Source organism: Manis pentadactyla, chromosome 15 (genome assembly GCF_030020395.1).
Source record: "Manis pentadactyla isolate mManPen7 chromosome 15, mManPen7.hap1, whole genome shotgun sequence".
In the NCBI taxonomy this organism is placed as follows: domain Eukaryota; kingdom Metazoa; phylum Chordata; class Mammalia; order Pholidota; family Manidae; genus Manis; species Manis pentadactyla.
In genome coordinates this window covers 12851053-12870357 of record NC_080033.1, presented here as the reverse complement: position 1 = coordinate 12870357, position 19305 = coordinate 12851053, and the positions used below count along the sequence as shown (strand labels likewise).

Genomic DNA, 19305 nt, shown 5'->3' with positions numbered 1-19305 from the left:
GACCACAGGGCCTAGCAGGGAAGTAAAGAGAAGTTGGCTTTATTAACAGCAAATGTTTGGAGGAGGGAAGGGAAACAAACAATCAAAGGGCTCACAAATAGACCACTCAAAAAGTGCCTTCCTGCGCATACCGATCCTGGCTGCACCAGCCCAAAGGCCTTGGACCTCAGTCACTGTCGCTGTCGGCTTCGCTGGAATCAGAAGCTGCGGCTTCACTGCCATCCTCTTGGGCTGAGTGCTCACTGCCACTGGGGAAGGGACTGGCACTACGGCTCCGGCTCTGGCTGCGGCTCCTCTGGCCATCTCCTTCACTGCCACTGTCTGAGTCATTGTCACTGACACGGGCCCGGCCTCTGTCCTCCTCATCAGAGTCAGCATCGTCCTCTGAATCTGCATCACTGCCGAAGATCTCCTCCTTGTCCCTGGCTGCCCGGGCCTCATCCTCACTGCTCTCGTCCTCGCCACTGCCGCTCTTGTCGCTTGCCTCTTCCCTGTCAGCCTCTTCTCGTTCACTCTCACTGCCTGAGCGCTCGTCCTCACTGCCTTCCTTCTCACTGCTGCTACCCTTCTCTCGTTCCTCATCTGTAAGGGAATGGGGAGAAGTGAGACCCAGTTTCCCATCCTCCCAGGGCTCCCAGGGCTTGACTTGTCCACCTTTACCTGAGCCCCCAGCTTCTTTCTCTTCTGTCTCCATCTCCTCTTCCTCTTCCTCCTCGGGTTCGTGGTTCTCCAGTTGGGCCTTACGTGCCTCCTGGAACCAGCAAAGTTAAGGGTAAGGAGGGTGTAGTTCTACTGGGCCGCTGTCCCTCTTCACCCACCACCACCCTCCCCATGGCTGCCCTGGGCCAGTCATGTTTGTTACCTGGGCTTCTAATTCCTTCTCATTCATATCCCGGTGTTTGACCACAAGCAGGGCATTGGTACCTGACTGAACCCCAGCCTTGGCCCGGCGCTTACTCAGGCGGACCCTGTAGTGGGCAAGTGGCAGGGGAGGGGTATTAAAGGTGTGGTTAAAGATGCCCAGGGGGAGATCTGGTCTGTCTTGGTTCTTCCTCACCAACACTTGGTTCAGAAGAGACCAAATACAGATTGAATAGAGAAAACTAAACTCAGGTGTTAGAGGCAGGAGAGGAGAAGGATGATAGCTCCAAGATACCAGTTTGGTTGTCCTGCACTTTATAAAATGTGTGTACATATACATACACATGCATCTATAGACACATATATAAATAGATTTTAATATGAATTAGTTGCTAACACTTAATCTAGATTTCTGGCTTTTGCGAAGTATGAATCTATAGTCATTTGCAGGCTAGGTTGCAGTGCCCCTTGGAGGTTGCCAAGAGCTCTATGTCACCCAGACCCCACCAGCCCACTGTGTCTTTACATTTCCTGCCTGGCTTAGGGGACCAGAATTTGTGCTGTCTGCTTTAAATAGAAATTCAAGGTCACACTTTCCCAACCCTTAACCAAGTACTCTGGCAAAGGAGTAAACTTTTGGCCAGTAGGGGAAAGTTTTGGGGGTCACATTTTTGAACTTAGGTATACAGTGTTTCATTTAATTTTATGCATTACTCCATGCTTTGGCTATGGCTATGTTTTCTGTCTTATGAAGTCTCTTCTTAGTATGAGGGGAAACTTGGCTGTCTGACCTACACAAATGCTCTAAATAGCTCCAAAGTGTTATATAAAGATTCTTCCTGGGTTCTCATGTTAGAACCAGGTCCACCCCATGTGTGTGAGCAGGTTATTGCTGTTTTTGCTCCCAAATGCACGTAACAAATCCTTACATACAGTTGACTTCCAAAATGGTTCTCGTATACCCCAGGATCTTGCTTCTAAAGCACAGGCCCAGGCTAATCTGAGGTAGGAATGTGCTAGGTACCTGGTCTCCAGTTCATTGTAGTAAACCCCATCACCCTCTCGGAAGATGAAGAAGTAGTTTTCCTCATAGCCCTTGCTAGCCTTGTTCTTCACATTCCAGTTGTACTCCCGAGCAATCTTATAGTCATACCTAAGGAGGAGAACAGGGTCAGCCCAGTTGCTTTCCTATAAGTAAGAAAAGGAGGGACTTCTCAATCTAAAACCTAATCCCAACCCACGCACACATCATCTGGAGCATAGTCCATCTCCTCCTCCTGGTCCCGTTTTCGTTTCTTTAACGTCTCTTCCACAGGCAGGAAGTAGGCCACAAACTGGTTCCCTTCCTCATCCATCATACCTCTGGTTGGGGGAAGAAGAGGAACAGTGAAGAGCAAGGACAACGTCGTATTGAGCAGGCCAGGGTGGGCAACAGGGCCAGTTACCTGATCATGGCCTGAGACATCATCTCCAATGCAGCTGCACCACTTGTGTCCTTGGGGGCAGGGTCTGAGTCAAAGATTACCTGAGCACATGGGTTGATCCACATCTGGGGGATGGAGGGCACTGGGGTTAGATTGGGAAGGGCAGAGATGGCAGGCTATCCCCTCTGCTTCTGCCCTGCATCTGACCTTAAAGTCTGGGAAGACAGGCATGACCTCCACAGGTGTCACTCGGGGCTTGCTGTAATGCTGAGAGATCTGGCCGGGGCAAAAATGGGGTGAGAAGGAGGAAAAGCTCTGGAGCCACACTGTTGGCTGCCTCCCTCCATCCCAGTCCTTCAATTACTGATTTTTGCGCATCCTCAAAAGTCTTCTCAATGGCTGTGATCTGGCTATCCCTGTCTTTGTATATTTCTTCCTCTGTGAACTGCTGTTTCACAGAAACCCCAATCCTAGGAGTGGAGAGAAAGAGCTTTAGGGGCCATTGAATACACCTGAGACCTCCACCTGCCCTCTTATCCACAACTTACTTGACCTCAGGCTTCTCATTGGAGATGCCGTAACGGTTGAACTCAGTGGAGATGTACTCTGTCTTCCTCATCCATGGCACCACTTTTGCATGCTGCTGGGATCTGAGGTAGAGGATCAGGCACCTTAGGACCCCACACCCTCCTCCCATCAGAGCCAGTCCCCACTCAGCACCCCCTCACCTCACCTCTTGGAGCTGGTGGGAGCTTGAATCTCTTCTTCCAAAAGCTTCTCATCAGCTGGATCTAGGAGTACTAGAGGAGAGCAAGAGGGCAGGAGGACCATGAGGGAGGCCCAGGCCTGGCCTTTGCTGGCCTACAGCTGGCCCTCCCTGCTGCCCCACACACCATTGGGATCGATGCGGTAGGTGTCAGGGTTGATGAGGTCGATGGTGACCCCCAGGTCTGGCTCAGTCAGGAGGTCATGTTTGTGCTGTTTTTCCAAGGAAGTTGCCTTGTACTGGACGAACCTGGGTGTGGAAACATGCCCATCATGGTTTCCTGCTTTTAGCTTTATCACTCACATCCCTGCTTCCCAGAGGCTAAGCTTCTCTAGAGAGGAACTCGGAGTGTCCCCCATATTGGAAACAAGGCTGGCTCTCCTCCAGTGGGAAGAGACTCAGACACTGCTTCATTCACTAACAGATGTTTATGGAGCACCTATTGTTATGTGCTAGGTACTGTTCTAGGCCCTTGAGAAGAGAGGAGTCAACGAGAAGTGGTCCTTGTCCTCAAGAAACTCATTCTTAAGTGAATTGTTTCCCCATCCCCCATCTGTCTCACCTGTTCTGGTCGAAGGGATAGGTGATGAATTTGGGGTCAAAAGGGATGTCAGGAAGGCTATTGCAGTACTTGACTCGGCAGACCACTCCAGACCTGGGAACACAGTAGCTCAAAACCTGGCCCCTGCTGCCAGCCCCGACTCACCCACCCATCCTGGAAAAATAGTGGGGCTCACCTCTCAGGTAGAGTCCGGTGGGAGTTAGGCCTGGTGGGTAAGAGAAAAACAATGATAGAAAGATGGAGAGAAGAGAAAAAGAAAAGAAAGATGGAGAGGATGACAGGAGAGTGAAGGGAGCTTTTTCAAGCTTTTAAAGGACGGAGGGGGAGGGGGTGACAAATGCTAATCCCTTTGGGTAGGGGTGCTCCAAGTGCTTTAATGGAGAAAGTGAAGTATTCCAATTCCTTTTAAAGGAAGTGTTCCTAAATGTTTTAACAAATGAAGCCAAGTGCTCATTCCTTTTTGTAGGGGATGTCTTCTCGAGTGCTTCAAGAACCACTTGATTGTTTTGGGGAAAAGGGGTCTCCAAATGCTTGGAGGAATAAGCTCAATGTACTTTCTGGGTAAAGTCTCCAAGAGCTTAATCCCTAAACTCCACGATAAGGGAGAACGGACAACATCGGGTCCCTGTGAAGAACCAGCCCGACTTCGTGAAAGGCGAGAGCTCCGTGACGCCACGGCACTTGGGGCGAGGTTTGGCGTCAGAAGCAGGGCTGGGGGATTTGAGACGTTGCAGGCAGACACCCGCGCCCAACTCCCCACCTCGCCAAAACCTGGATAGACGTACGGGAAAGTAGTACAGCCACGCTGCGTGGCGCCTACCTGTGGCCATCCTCCCGCTGGGCCTGGGTCTGAATGGTGGGCGCCATGGCGACGGGGCGACGGCAGCCCTAACGGCTCGTTGCCGAGTCGCGAGATGTGGAGGAGCGTGCTGGCTTCGGCGGACGCCTAATCAGAGGCAAGGCTCGGGTTGGCGCCGCTCTCCACCGGTATAGGGTCGGAATGAGGTGAACTGGTGAGAGGAGTTCCAGCGGAGACTCAGGTAAACGCGCAGGCAGCGCCACGGACGGAGTCGCAGCTCTCGCTCCACCACCGGCCGCCAAGACGCTGAGGACCAGACAGGTCGCTTCAGAGGCCCCGAGACCTTCTGGGAAATAGAGTCCGGATTGGATTCCCACCCGGATTGGCGAGCGGCTGGATAAGGGGCGGGACGGGGGTGGAAACTTCACTTGTGATTGGTGATTCCGTATCAGCCTGCAAGTCGGATTTGAGAGTCAAGTGTTGGGACTCTTTCTTCCCATTGGTTGAACTGTTGGGGAGGGGAATTTGAGAGGCAACTGTTGGGAGTCTTTCCTCCCATTGGTCGAACTTTTAGGAAGGCGGAGCTAATTAGCAAATAGGGCCTAAAGAAGAAGACGCTCATGTGACGCACTTCTGGCGCGCTGAGCGAGGAAGATGTCCGCGTCTCAGCAGCCGGCGTCGACGGCCTCCTCTGCAGCTGGCGTGTCGGTCGCCGTTTCGGCTGGTGGGCCTGGTCCCCCGCAGCAGCCGCAAGCCCCGGCACAGCTGGTGGGCCCCTCGCAGAGCGGGCTCTTGCAGCAGCAGCAGCAGGACTTCGACCCCGTGCAGCGCTACAAGATGCTCATCCCGCAGCTGAAGGAGAGTCTACAGGTGAGGCCGGGAGCTGCAAGAAGCCAGCCGGGTTTGGCTCTCCCATTACAGGGGCTCGGACGGAGGGGCTGTTTGAACAGGGAGAGAGCGTTAAGCGGGAGAGAGGAGTGAGACTGGTCCTGTTGAGGCCAAGCGCTCTGCGGATTGACAATCTGAGGTGGGATCGGTGCGGAAGTTGAGCCCGGGAATGGTCAGAACTCGAGTGGGAGGGAGTTTAAAGATGCCAGGCTTTGGTGGTTAAAGCTTGAAGGAAGGACTTGCTTGTATAGCGTTTTTGACCGTGATTGGTGGGTGAGGAAGGACCGTAAGGTATGCCCTGGAGGTTACTGGCAAGGACCCAGGTGGGAGTGGGCCTCTGGAAAAATACTCTCAGGTTATTGATACACAGGTTTGGAAGCGGGAGTTAGGGAGTAACAGGAGGATAGACGCTAATAGAAGAGGAGGCCTGAGATTGGATGAATCTTAAGGAAGAGTGTAGACCTACCATCAGTGTCCACTTAACGTTTCTCCAACTAATGCATTTTTTTTTTTTAACTAGACCTTGATGAAGGTTGCAGCCCAGAACTTGATTCAGAACACTAACATTGACAACGGACAGTGAGTGTAGTCGTTTTTCCCCGGGATGGTCTCCTATCTTCACCCAAATCTTAGAAACTCATCCCCTGAACCCTAGCCACCCACCTCCCTTTCCTCCTCTTTTCAAACCCAGCTCCCTAACACCTGGCCTTGCTCTTCTTGCATCTCCTATTAGGAAAAGTCTTATAGGCCCCATCTGGAGACTTCTGGGCCTATACCTGGTTTCCTAATGGATTCTTGGTTAGGTAGACACTATGTTCTAGGGATTGGAAATCCATTCTCCAGTCACCTTCCCTTTTTTTGGGCTACAGAAAGAGCAGCGATGGACCCATACAGCGCTTTGACAAGTGTCTGGAGGAGTTTTATGCACTCTGTGACCAGCTGGAACTTTGCCTGGTAAGGGGCCTCCTAGTCATTGGGTGACCTCAACCCTGCCCCAGTGCCCAGGTCTTCAGGAGCCCTCACTCAAGTCAGTTGACACACACTCACTTGGCACCTCCTGCAGGCCAAACCTGTGCTTCAAGTGATGCTGGGAACACAGTGTTGCCCTCACAGAGCTTCCAGTTCAGTGGGGTGACATACATCCCCAAATAGGGACAGCTTAAAAGTGGTCAGGGCTGTGAAAGGGGGAAGCATGAGCAGAGGGGTTAGGATTAAAATGAGGGAAGTTTAGGGGATTGTGGAGGCCCAGAGAAGCCATCTGGCCCTGCCTTAGGGTGGGGTAGGGAGAGAGGGGCTCAGGGAAGGCTACTGTGGAAACCACACAACTAAGCCAAGGATGGAACAAAAATGGAAGAGGAGAAGGAGTTGCCAGTTGGGTGAGTGGCTAAGAGCATGGACTCTCAAATCAGATGGACCACCTCCACCTCTGACCTTTGGAAAATGCGTTTTTGGGAAAAACAGCAAGATCATGCACATACTTAACATGGTACAAGGTTCATGGCAAGTGTCTGTATTGTTTTCCTCAGTATTTTGAATTGGGTTTTGGAAGAAAAGTCAGAATTTGAGAAATCTTGTTGTGGTAGAAGGGTGTTCCCACTAGAAGGAACAGCTTCTGCATTAAGTTCCTTTTAGGAATGCCATGAAATTTAGTTTGGCCAAGGGGTAGTAGACACTGGGGCGTGTTGAATTTTGAATATAGCTCTGGGAGCACTGGGAAGCCTTGGGAGATTCAAGCAGGGAAGAACGTAGACCCATTTCTTTTGTTAGAAATAGGCCTCTGGCTACTGAGGGATAGATAGGTCAGAGGGGTTGAGACTGGGGGCTGGAAGCCCATGGAGGCAGCCATGGCAGGATTCAGTGGGCTAGGCTCGACCAGGGCAGGGTCCTGAGGAAGTGGAGAATGGCAGATGGAAGAAATACTCAGAAGGCTTTCTGTGTACAGGCCCTCGGGCTGTCTGAGGGGGAATCTCCAGGATGAAGCTCAGGACTCTACTGGGAACGGAAGGGCCATCCCTGAGACAGGGATGCAGGAAGAAGAGCAGTTCAGTGGGGAAGGTTTGAGAGCTCTGGAATTTCAAGGGTGGCAGGGGACACAGATGTGGTGTCACAGTGCACAGGTGGAAACTGAGTGGTGTGTGTGGGTGAGAGCCTGATGGGGCATGAGAATGAGAGGCAGAGTCTGGACCTGGGAATTGGCACATTTAAGGCATGGGTAGAGCAAGAAGTATCTAGAAGGAGCATCCAAAAAAAAATAGGAGGAAAACCAGGAGCAGGTGCCAGAGAAGCTACTGCCACAGCCAAGCATGGGGTTAGGACGGTCACAATAGTAGGTCACATTCATTAGTTAGCACTTAAGTGATGTGCTGGACCTGTGCCGTGTCTCCCACACTGTTCTCACCTTATGAGATAACAGAGGTAGTTATTAAACCCATTTTCCAAAGGAGGAAACAGGCTCAGAGAGGAGCAGCTCATGCAAGGTCACCTGGCAAGTGACTGGCAGGGCCAGGCTCTGACCCCAATACCCTTGAGAGTCCAGAGGCCAAGCAAGCTACTCCAGGCTGGCCCTGGGGTGGGGTTGGGAGTGCCCAGAGTGAGACTGATGCTGCACCTTGCCTGCCTGTCCACAGCGCCTGGCACACGAGTGTCTGTCACAGAGCTGTGACAGTGCCAAGCACTCTCCAACGCTGGTGCCCACGGCCACCAAGCCGGACGCCGTGCAGCCTGACAGCCTGCCCTACCCGCAGTACCTGGCCGTCATCAAAGCCCAGATAGCCTGTGCCAAGGACATTCACACTGCCCTGCTAGACTGTGCGAACAAGGTCACAGGCAAGACGCCTGCACCGCCTACCGGCCCCGGAGGTACCCTGTGAGCCTGAGCTGGCAGCGCTGGGACCTGCAGGCTGTGGACAGAGAGGACTGGGAGGGAATGAAAAGTCTCAAAGCCGCATTGTCTCTGACTTTTCTTCCTGCCTGAGCACTGCAGCTGGAGCCAGCAGGGGGCAGCAGAGGCCAGCAGGGAGCACAGGGTGTGGCCTGGGCTGGGCAGGCTACCTGCCCTCCTCCCCAGCAGGGTAGCCTTTGGACTGTGCCTGTTGATGACTTCTTCCAGGGGCTCTCCCCGCATGTGGCCTGGGTGTGGAGCGCTGACTGCGCCCCTCTACTTCAGTCCTTCCTTGCTGGTGGCCATGTTGGGAGTGGTGTCTGTTCCTCTTTCTAGCTGTTGCCGTACATGTCTCTACTGCATGCATCTTTCGTCTCTCCCTTGGTCTCTTTTTGTCCCTGTCTCTCTCTGTCTGTCTGTCTTGTGTCTCCCTGTCTCTGACACTCTCTCCTAGTCCTCCTTTGGTGTCTTCTGCCCCCAACTCCTAACTGGAAATTTATCTATAAAGGGGGCCAGATTCTAGGAACCAGAACCCCTGGGTAACTTGGAACTAAAGGAAGGAGCTGTATTTCCAGGGACCACAGCCAAGCCCAGGGATCCCCAACACCTCCCATGTCAGCTCAGCCCCCAGGGTCCTTGGCCCAGGAAAGAGGAAGTGGATGGGGTCTAGGCCCTGACCTCAACATGCCTGGTCTGGGAGCAGCTCACACCCCCACCCAAACCCAGGGCCTGCGTCAGCAGCACTCAAACCAGAGGCATTGTGCAATCTATAGTAAAGCCTGGCTCAGCTGGATGCCTGGGTCCTTGTATTTTTAGCCCCAAATGAGAAGTGAAAAGGCCCAGGCCCCAGCACAGGTGAATCATCAGCCCTGGGGAAGAACCCAGGCGCCTGGACCCCAGCTCCGGGAAGCAGGCCTTGGGGAGGGGGCTTTGGGGAGGGAGTGCCCCACAAGGCTCCCCACTTCCCCAAGAGCACCCTTCAGGGAGCCCAGCCATGGCCTTCAGGCCTGGGCAAGTGCAGGGCGGAGTTACCAGCCCAGGCTCAGCTGTTGGGGTGTAAAAAGCTCAAGTGACTCAGCCTGGTTGCAGGACTGCCCCACCTAACACCTTCTGTGCCCTGGTTCCCATGTCACCGCCCAGAGGCCTTCTATGCAGACCCTACATCTGTAAGGAAACCCCGAGACTGTGGAGACAGGTGATTCACCAAGAGCCTAAGTCCCGGCACTGGAGTCCAGGGAAATGGCCAGCCGTATGTGTGTACATGGCTGTGTACACCCCGGGAAGGTCCATCCCCTTCTCCCTGGAGTGTCAGCATCGAAGGCAGGCCCTTAGGAAGGGCAGCGCATCTCTGGAGCAGTAGCTAACACCGCTGTCCGCAGCAGCAGGATGTCTTCTGGGAAGCCACAGCTATGCCCTTCTGCTGACTGAATCAGCCCCCAACCTGACTTTCCCAAATCTAGGATTCACAAATCCCAGCTGCAAAATACTTTCACAGCAACATGTAGATGAGTATTTGCTGGGATGGTAGGTGTATCCAAGTTGGCACATAAAACTGACCATCATAATCTAGTCTTTGTCATCTTGGCACCCATACACATCTCCTTAACCATATTTAATCTCCCAATAAATACAAGAGTAAAGTTGTATCTCTAACTAACGTGATGCAATTATCTGTGTGCAATCAGAAGTACACTCCTTCCACAGAAAAGCCCACTGGCTTCTAGTCTGGGAGCACGTGCCATATACTGGTGGAGATACGCCAGACCATGGACACACACCCCCAGGGGACTGAGGTACTGCTAGCCCTGAGGTGAAGTCAACATCACACACATATGGAGGCCTAACATCCCAGTAGCTGTAATTCAGAGTCCAGTGGTGCCGAAAACCATGTCCAGGGAGATGACCAAGATGTGGGCAATGGCTTAATGGATGCACAGTTCAACAAAGGAGAGCACCAGGAAGCAAAATTCATTCAGCAGATATTTTTCAGCTTTTAGTGTAGGCCAAGACCTGTGTAGTATGAACCAAAGATCCCAGCCTTCCTGGAACTGATACTCCAGTGAAAGTAAATTGTGGTAAAGCATAGTAGTTCCAAGAAGAAAAAGCAGAGAAGTGAGATCAAAAGTGGAGAAAGGTAATAACAGAAATGTATAATACTTAGGAATAAATCTTAGCATAAATGCAAAATTTATATAGGGAAAAACAAAGTTTGAGAACTTAGGTTGGGTAGTGGTTCATGAGTATTCACTATTATGACCTATAAATAGATGTTACATGTATAATTTGTTAAATGACAAGGGTTCTTTTTTTTTTTAATAGTCTAAAAATCCTTGATAGGTCCTGAAGAAGAGGGAAAAGTCATATGGACATTTGAGGAAAGAGCATTCCAGGGAGAAGGAATGGCAAGTGCAAAGGCCCTGAGGCAGGAATGTGCTGATTTGTCTGGAACAATGTGGAGAACTGAACCACAGTACAGGGGCAGAGTTAAGAGAAGTACAGGTCATTGTCATGGAAGACCTTGATAGAGGTTTTTACTAGATAACTAGACCCAGAGGGAGATTGTACAGCCTGGGACACAACTGTACACTGCAGTGAAGGGAGTATGTGAGATGCACTGGCACACAGGGCACAATATACCGTTGGGACAGAGGCACATGACATCCCTCCCCCCCAGCAGAGAAGAGCAGAGCCCACAAACTACAGAACAGTGCATGACAGTGCCACAAACTACAGGAACAACCCAACCATGTGAACATAGAACCCTTCTAACCACCAACTACCATGCAATCTCTATTGCAGACTTTGCCCATCACAGGCTGACTCAGCCCAACATTATCAAAAGCTGCTGTGGCTGGGGAAAGGTAAGGCTGCTCAGGTGTGATTGTGTGTGTCTGCTTTGCACAGAGGTGACTCAAGGTAGCAGTGAATGCACCAGCTCTCTTCCACATCATACACACTAGATGTCACGAACCAAAGGTCACCAGTTTCACTGCCTTGTGACTGAGCTACAGTGGAACAACATCCAGATGCTGGTCTCCCATGTTCTCAGTGACACCCCCAAATAAGGACAGACATGGGCACACTATGTACGCACTGAGCTATAGGGGCCTTATACACAGCCACAGCTGCCTGCAGTCTCACAGATGCTTATACATTGCTTCCAAGATGTGAAGGCACAGTCATGCCCTCCCTCACAGCACCTTTGAGGGCTTAACACACGCTTCCTCCAGAACACAGGCTCAGAGCTACACACAGACATGCAGGTAGGTATGTAAATCACACGTTCTCATGAATGCCACCTCCAAGACAGTTTTAAGTACACTGGGCTCACCCACAAGGGTAAAGTACACACTACAGTCAATCACAAAGGCACAGGCGGTTTCACACGTTTATTCATACAGCCTTGCCAGGAGGTACTGTAAATATGCAGACCTCACACAGGAAACTGGGCACATTTGTGCCCAACATCTACTTCCCCAACGGCATGCCAGCCACACCAGGCCCCTCACACCCAGTCACTCCAGGGCACACAACTCGCACCTGCGGTGCACCCACGCTTCACACAACATCCTACACACACGGCTTGGCCCGCGCAGCAGCGCGCACCCCCGGCTCACTCGGCGGCCGCTCCCGCCCAGGCAGTCGCCAGGCGCGCACACGGCCCAGACACACGTGCCGCGAGTACGGTCCCCGGCTCGCCCGCGCACTCGCACCGGCTCTCACACCCCCGCGTTTCCCGTCCTCGCTTGTTTTTCTGGAAACTCTATACTCTCCGTCCCTCCCCCTCGGCCGGAAGTGCTCGCTGTATTTTTAGCCGCTCTGGTTTCCGCCCTTCCCCCCTCCCCCTGCCGCCCAGAACAGGCCCCCCTGCTCCTCGCGGGGGACCCCGGCCATCCCCTTCCCCACCGTCATTCCAGAGGGGATTCCCGGCCGCCGTGGGGGCCACGGATTTTCCCGCTGGCTACGTGGGGAGCGGGGAGGAGTCCCGCCCTGAACTTCCTCCCAGCCTGGGACGCCCGAGGCCGGGAAGGGGTAGGAGGGGGATGGGAGCCAGACTCCTAAATCGAAGGGAGAAGAGCGTTGGGGACTCGATGCCAGCGTTTGAGACAAGGTGGCTGGGGGCCCCGACTCCTGGGTCCGATGTAGGAGGGGCTGGAAACCTGGTCGCCTGGGTCTGAGCGAGTTAGTGGCTAGGAGACTCGGACCCCTAGATATACGAGCAAAGAGGGGCCGAGACCCGGGCTCCTGATTCCCACCCGTCTGTGTTTCGGTGGGTGGTCCGTCCTGCCCGGCGCAGAGCCCTTCTCCAGCCTTTCCGAGCGTCGCCCAATCCCAAGTGGCCTGGCTGTCAGGCCGATGACTCAGCAGATGGGAGAGGGGAGGGGGTCGGCCTGACTCAGGGATGGGAAATGCTCCCTGTCTCCGGGGAATCGAAACTAGAATTCCCTCCTTCAGGATCGCGGTCAGAGTCGAGCGGGACTCCGGGGATCCAGGGTGTCCCCCCACCTTCCGATTTCCCGCCGCCTTAGCCCCACTAGCAACACAGGGATTTGGAACCCAGCCAAGAGGCGGGTGCCAGGTACCGCCCCTTTCCCCCTTTTCCCGTTGTCCTCGAGGCTCTGTTTACAGGCGACAGAAGCCCTAGTTACAAGAGAGGAACCCGGGCGTCCGGGCCGAGCCTCCTCGTCACGGCTTCCAGGAAGCCCCCTTCCCCCGCCCCTTGCGGGTGAGTCACGGGCGAGCGGGAGGCTGCAACCGTGCCAGAGCCGCCCGCAGCCGCCCCAGCTCACGGGACTGGCCGGGAAGGCCCCTCGGCCCCAGAAAGCGCGACACCAGGGATTCCCCCATTGCTGTTCGACAAGGAAAGTCGGCGTCCCTGGCAGAATCTTCCCACCTCAGGACAAGCCGGCAGTAGCAGGCTGCAAGAATGAACCTCCCGCCATTGTAACTGCACTCGGTGACAATGATTTCTACCCCCATATTTGCACTCAGGGCAGCCAGCTCCCAAGACCCCCTTAAAAGATAACTTTTCTTCCCAGATCTTAAACGTTTCACTCAGAGCAACCTCTTAACAATAAAAGACTTACCAGTGTGGGGACTGATCCCCGCAAATTATTAGTTCTCTCAAGGCACACCCTTTATAAAAGACCCAACCGACCATCAGTTGGGGATGACCCATTTCTTCCATCTGAAAACCTTTCCATCAAAGCAACCGTTCACCATGTTAAAATATCTCCACCTTTCCAATCCTGAGTCTTCTAAGAGGGCAACACTCCTAACACAGTTTAAGGCCCTGGTATTAGGTTGCTGCTATTTACTAAACGAGTACTAGGAGAGTAACTTGGCCTCTGTTTCTTCCCGTGTGTGAAGTGGGCATAATACCCCTCGAGTTAATATATGTAAAGTACTTTAAACACCCAGAGGAGGTGATCAGAAGTGCCATTATTTGCGTGAGCGTGAGAGGCAGCAGTGGCCCTGGAATTGGGAAAAGAGGCCCCTTTCCAGCGTCTTGAGGTATCTGGGACCACATCTTCCGCAAGCGGGGACCGGGAGGGCAGTGTTGGTCTCTGGATCTGTGCTGTTTGGGAGCAAGACCAAGCCAGGAAGGCAGATCTCAGCAGAGAATTTCCCACCAGGCCTGTCTCTGTCCCGTCTTTTCTGCCTCCCCACCTTCCCGCCTCTCCGTCTCTCCCTCTCTCTGTACATTTCCCAGTGTGTGTGTGTCTTTCTGTATGTTCTTCTCTTTGGGTCTTTCTATTTCTCTCTCTGCGTCTTTCCCTGCGCGAGTGCGTCTGTCTCACGAGCACGCCCTCTCGGCCTCTGACCATTGTCAATTCCCTCGGGATGCCAGCACCCTGCTCCCGACCCCGACCCGTCCGGATTCCGTTCTCTGCGCCTGAGTCTCCAGCCTTAAAAACTAGGCCGACACCCCCCAGCTCCACATACACCCAGCCAGGTCACGGCACCCCACGGGCCGGGATCAGGCGAGTCCCGGGCGTGAGGCCGGGAGGAAAGGAACCCATCCAGTACTGGGCGGGGCTTGCTGGGGGCCCGTGTCCGGGAAGCGCCTATTCTGGCCCCGCCCACCTAGAGACCGCCCTGGCCCCGCCCCCTCAAGCTCTATAAAAGCGCCGGCTCGGCCAACCAACCGCAGCCTGAATTCAGCGCTCCCACCTTCGGCCGACTTTTCAGCCGATCGGCCGTCTCCGCCGCCATGGATCTCACCGCCATCTACGAGGTGAGCCCCCACAGACCGGCACCCCGGGTCCGCATGCCTGACTCCCTTCCTAAACTAGAGCTCTCTAGCGCCGCAAACTCCAGCCCGGGACTTCTGGCTCCCTTTTCTAACTGGAGCTCTTTTGCGCCGTGCACTCGGCCCAGGGTCCCTACCTCCCTTTCTCACATCACTGTGATTCTCTGGAGGTGAAATGGTGCTTGCAACTTTTGGGTCTCGGCCCAAATATGAGTGGGGTGGCTTTTTGAAATGGAAAGCTGGAGGACTTGTCTCAGACTAGGCTGTGGGGAGGCGGAAATGGCCCCACACCTGGCTTACTCCCTAGTAGTTACGAGGGCGCGGTTTTGCGCGGAGGCGTTTCTGGGGCTGGAGTCTGGCGGTGAGGGCAAGCCGATTTGTCTCTACTCCCTGACCCGGAGGACTCCGGAAACTCTAAATCCGACGAGATAACCAACGCTTGGGTTAACGTTGCCTGTTCGTACAGTTGTGAAACTGGAGAAAACCCGATGCACGGGGTCAGCTTCCAAGGTACCCAAAGGTTCAAGATCAGAGAGGATAGTGATGTGCCTAGATTTTAGGGTTACCTCTTGATCAGCCGGGAGAGCCGGCATTCCTGGGGCTCGGGATAGGCTTCAGTAGGGAATAAATTTGGAACCTCCAAATCGGGATGCGTGCAATCCAGAAACCCATGATTTTCTGTGGGCAGGTGGGGTTCGGGCCCGGAACCTACAAACCGGACTGGCAAGCTCTTAGGTGCCCTGCAGCCAGGGCGGGGCGTCACACTTTATTTTCGGTGTCTTAACGATCCCAATTCCCGCAGAGCCTCCTGTCGCTGAGCCCTGACCTGTCATCCGACCACGGAGACACTGAGTCCAGCCCAGGCTGGGCCTCCTCCGGACTCTGGAGCCTCAGCTCATCTGACTCCAGCCCAGCTCGCCTGCCTGGACGATCCACTAGCCTGGTGGAGGGTCGCAGCTGCGGCTGGGTGCCCCCACCCCCTGGATTCGCACCCCTGGCTCCCCGCCCAGGCCCTGAGCTGTCGCCCTCATCCACTTCACCTACTGCGACCCCCACCACCTCATCCCGTTACAAGACTGAGCTATGTCGGACCTTCTCAGAGAGCGGGCGCTGCCGCTATGGGGCTAAGTGCCAGTTCGCCCATGGCCTGGGCGAGCTGCGCCAAGCTAGTCGCCACCCCAAGTACAAAACGGAACTCTGCCACAAGTTCTACCTCCAGGGCCGCTGCCCCTACGGATCGCGCTGCCACTTCATTCACAATCCTAGTGAGGACCAGGCTGCCCCGGGCCACCCCCATGTCCTGCGCCAGAGCATCAGCTTCTCAGGCCTGCCCTCTGGCCGCCGAACCTCACCACCACCAGCAGGCCTGGCAGGCCCTTCCCTGTCCTCCTGCTCCTTCTCGCCCTCCAACTCCCCACCACCACCACCTGGGGATCTTCCACTTTCACCCTCTGCCTTCTCTGCTGCCCCTGGGACTCCTGTGGCCCGAAGGGACCCCACCCCAGCCTGCTGCCCTTCCTGCCGAAGGGCCACCCCCAGCAGCCTCTGGGGGCCCGTGGGTGGCCTGGCTCGGAGCCCTTCTGCACACTCCTTGGGATCTGATCCCGATGAATATGCCAGCAGCGGCAGCAGCCTGGGGGGATCTGACTCACCTGTCTTCGAGGCCGGGGTTTTTGGGCCACCCCAACCACCTGCAGCCCCCCGGCGACTCCCCATCTTCAATCGCATCTCCGTTTCTGAGTGACTGCCCAGTACTGATCAGCTGGATCTCAAGGGGGGCCATTTCTCTTGTACTTGGCGCCGTAGGGAACTGGAGGACGCTTAAACAGCTTCCTCTGAACTTTTGAAAATGCATTAACCACTCCCCTGACCTCCCGCTGGGGCAGGTCCCCAGTGTGCGAGAGAGCTCGGTGTTTATGGTGTTGGGGGAAGAAGTCTTTTTCTGGAGTCCTTTCAAAAAATGTAGCAAATTTGAGGGAGGCAGTGAACCTTCCCCCACCTATCCCCTGCCCAATGCTGTGAATAATAGGCCCCCACTGCCCCCCACCCCAAGTTTTCCTAGACCCTGAGGTTCCAGTGTCTGGTGGTGACTGGTGCCCCCACCCCCACCCCCCCAGGGGGATCCTGGTGCTCAAATTCCCTCCAAAAGCAAGTAGCCAAAGCTGTTGCCGCCCCACCCTCAGCCATTGGGGCCCTTTATTTATGACGACTTTATTTATTCTAATAGATTTTATAGTATTTATATATATTGGGTCGTCTGCTTCCCTTGTATTTTTCTTCATCCCTTTTGTAATATTGGAAACGTTGGAATGTTATAAGTATACTATAATATATTATAAGTAATATATATTAAAAGTTTATTTTTGTGTTTTTTTGGAATTTTTAAATAAAAAAATCTGTAAACTGGAATCCCGGTTTTACTGAGGTGTGCAAGCAGTAAGATGAGTGACGGGGCGGCGGGATGTGTGGCCTTTTTTTAAGCCGAGGCGGCGACACCTTTTCCAAATCTCCCCACCCTCGAGCCATCTGCGGAGCTTACCTGGCAGGAAGTGACGTCACCTGGCCCGGCCGCGCACCTGAGGGCGGGGCCAGGTGAGGTCATCCGTTTGGAACCTGGAGAGCCGGTTCCTGTGCGGGGGTGGGGCGCGGGCGCTCGTTGGGTCCGGCTCCCTGACCCCGCTCTCGGCCGGGCGGGGACGAGATGTTTCCGTCCCCACGGGGCCGAGGGAAGAGGGCGGAGCTGGGTGGCGAGGACGGAATGTGCCGGGGCGCGAGCCCAGGGTGGGCGGGGATGGTCGGAGGAGGCCTCGCCCGGAAGCTGGGCGTCCTGGGATCCCTCAACGCAGCGATCCAGGACAGGAGGGTCTGGGGAGTCAAGTCTTGCCGAATTTGGAAGAAGACATTTTTACAGCCCCGGAATTCTAGAATTTCAACATGCTTGGGATCTGAGTCTCATGGCGACCTGGGAGTCTAGACCCTCGGTGTCTCAGGAAGCTGAGGGATCATAGAACGTAACCTCCTGGTTTCCCAGGGCTCCAGAAGCTCGGAGTTGCCGAGTCCTGGCCTGTCCGATTCGACAATTCGGGACTGTGGGATCTCGGCATTTGCGAGGCTGGGAAGCTCGAGGTCTGGAGCTCCAGGCGGGGTCGAGGGCAGGGCTGATCCGCCAGGCCAGTGTGTGTGGGTCGCGGCCGCGTCCGGGCGGGGCCCGCCCCGGGAGAGCTGTGTCCTCCGCACCATACAAGGCAAGAGGCAGCGGGAACCTCCCTGCGGCGAAGCAGGCGGCCAGCGCCCGGAAGCCGCCTAGCGTCAGCGCCTGCGCCCGCCCCCCTTCCGCCGCGGCCCCTCTCCCCCAAGCACCTCCCCTCGCGTCTTTCCCCCTCCCCCAACTTCCCTCTCTACTCCCCGCCGCACCCTTCGTACTCTTCTCTCAGTTCCTCTTCTTACCGTCCTGCGCCGTCCTTCCTCTCCCCCATCTAACTTCTCCCCAGTACGCCTCTCCCCTTCCCCCTTCTAATATTTATTCTCTCCAGCCCCCCAGCCCCCTCTTATCTTCCAGTTCTCCCTCCCCATTCTCCCTCCCTGCCCTTTCACTCATTGTACCCTAGGTTCCACCTCCCTCCGCCAACCCATTTTCTCCTGCGAGTGTTGGCTTCCCCCACCCCAGCCCCTCACCTCCTGGCCTTAGCCCCCGCCCCCGCCCCTCTCTCCTCCCACCTCCCTGCCCTCGCTCCCCACTTTGACCCTGTCCTCTTGCCCACTGGTAGGCCTTCACCTTTGATCTCGTCCAGGAAATTAGCCGCCCCCCCTCCACCTTGTGAGAAAAGGCTCCATATGTATAAGAGAGTTGGAAAAGAGACAGGAATGCAGAGACCCAAGGACATTGGGGAAGCGGAGAACAAGATCAAGTCTGCAAAAACGTTTACAGACACTGAAAGAACGAAAATCAAGACATCACTGATCCCTTGGCAAAAGCGAATTTTCTGTCCCCTCTAAAAAAAAAATCTTCATTTGAGAAAATGGCACCTACCACCAGCTACCAGTGCCAAATACCTGGGAGTCCCCTTGACTCCTCTCTTCAAACCCACGCCCCAGTCCAACAGCAATCCTGTCTGATTCACCCTCCTGCCTCCTCCTCTCCTGGTTCAGAGCCCAGCCCTTACTTTTTCCCTACTCCCCAACTAGACAACTAAAGGGAACCCGTCATGACACCTGAGTCAAAGCAAAGTCCTAAGTCCTCACCAACCCTGCACCGCAGGGCTCTCATCTTTGGTCTCTCTTAGCTCAAGGCTTTCTAATTGCTCCAGTACTTGAGCCACTGGGCTTTTGCATTGACTGTTCCCTCTGCCTGGAACACTCCCCCAGGTATCCCCATGGCTCACTCCCCTGCTTCAGGTCTCTGCTCAAATGTCTCCTGGGTGAGATGGTCCCTATTATTGTAACCTACACCCCGCCTTTGACCCCCCGATACTTCCCACCTTGCTTTACTTTTTCCATGACATTTATCACGACCTAATATATAAAATGTACTGTTCTTAACGTTTATAGCAATCTGCCTCCATACCTAGAATTTCAACCAGGGGCATGGACTTCGTCTTATTCACTGCTGTACCACTCATGTCTAAATCCTAAACGGGCCGGTCACAGAGTGGATATTTAATATTTATTGGGGAAAAAAATCAATTTGGGAACGGGGAGGGTAAGAGTTAAAAACTTCGAGACACACAAGAAAAAAGTGAACAACGATGAGATGATGTTACCTAAACTTATTGTGGTAACCACTTAACAGCTTACACATATATCAAATCATTATGTTGTACACCTTAGACTAATACAAATATTATATGGCAATTATATCTCATTGAAATTGG

General features: G+C 54.2%; 3 protein-coding genes across 3 annotated transcripts; 2 read left to right on the top strand and 1 right to left on the bottom strand.

Annotated features, from left to right (window-relative positions):
• Positions 1 to 23: 23 nt before the first annotated feature.
• Positions 24 to 4866, bottom strand: PAF1 (PAF1 homolog, Paf1/RNA polymerase II complex component). The gene is made up of 14 exons (XM_036894696.2): positions 4434 to 4866; positions 3789 to 3818; positions 3614 to 3706; positions 3179 to 3300; positions 3019 to 3085; positions 2834 to 2935; positions 2650 to 2755; positions 2493 to 2561; positions 2307 to 2410; positions 2107 to 2223; positions 1886 to 2014; positions 863 to 968; positions 661 to 751; positions 24 to 582 (listed from the first exon to the last, which is right to left on the bottom strand). Exons 1-14 carry the CDS (start codon positions 4478 to 4480, stop codon positions 167 to 169), a joined length of 1599 nt encoding a protein of 532 aa, XP_036750591.1. The 5' UTR covers positions 4481 to 4866; the 3' UTR covers positions 24 to 166.
• A 149-nt stretch (positions 4867 to 5015) lies between these two features.
• MED29 (mediator complex subunit 29) lies at positions 5016 to 8245 on the top strand. The gene is made up of 4 exons (XM_036894698.2): positions 5016 to 5282; positions 5821 to 5879; positions 6170 to 6254; positions 7928 to 8245. Exons 1-4 carry the CDS (start codon positions 5067 to 5069, stop codon positions 8168 to 8170), a joined length of 603 nt encoding a protein of 200 aa, XP_036750593.2. The 5' UTR covers positions 5016 to 5066; the 3' UTR covers positions 8171 to 8245.
• A 5983-nt stretch (positions 8246 to 14228) lies between these two features.
• On the top strand, positions 14229 to 16804 carry ZFP36 (ZFP36 ring finger protein). The gene is made up of 2 exons (XM_036894697.2): positions 14229 to 14419; positions 15237 to 16804. The coding sequence occupies exons 1-2, from the start codon at positions 14396 to 14398 to the stop codon at positions 16176 to 16178; spliced, it is 966 nt and encodes a 321-aa protein (XP_036750592.2). The 5' UTR covers positions 14229 to 14395; the 3' UTR covers positions 16179 to 16804.
• Positions 16805 to 19305: the final 2501 nt, after the last annotated feature.

Bases quoted from the DNA above. Each gene is read 5' to 3' on its own strand.
- ZFP36 (XM_036894697.2), top strand. From the start codon at position 14,396: ATGGATCTCACCGCCATCTACGAG. The intron at 14,420-15,236 runs GTGAGCCCCCAC...CAATTCCCGCAG, and splicing joins ATCTCACCGCCATCTACGAG to AGCCTCCTGTCGCTGAGCCC.
- PAF1 (XM_036894696.2), bottom strand. From the start codon at position 4,480: ATGGCGCCCACCATTCAGACCCAGGCCCAGCGGGAGGATGGCCACAG. The intron at 3,707-3,788 runs GTGAGCCCCACT...CTGTGTTCCCAG, and splicing joins CACCGGACTCTACCTGAGAG to GTCTGGAGTGGTCTGCCGAG. The intron at 2,015-2,106 runs GTGCGTGGGTTG...TCTCCTCCTTAG, and splicing joins GACTATGCTCCAGATGATGT to GTATGACTATAAGATTGCTC.
- MED29 (XM_036894698.2), top strand. From the start codon at position 5,067: ATGTCCGCGTCTCAGCAGCCGGCGTCGACGGCCTCCTCTGCAGCTGGC. The intron at 5,880-6,169 runs GTGAGTGTAGTC...TTTGGGCTACAG, and splicing joins ACTAACATTGACAACGGACA to AAAGAGCAGCGATGGACCCA. The intron at 6,255-7,927 runs GTAAGGGGCCTC...GCCTGTCCACAG, and splicing joins ACCAGCTGGAACTTTGCCTG to CGCCTGGCACACGAGTGTCT.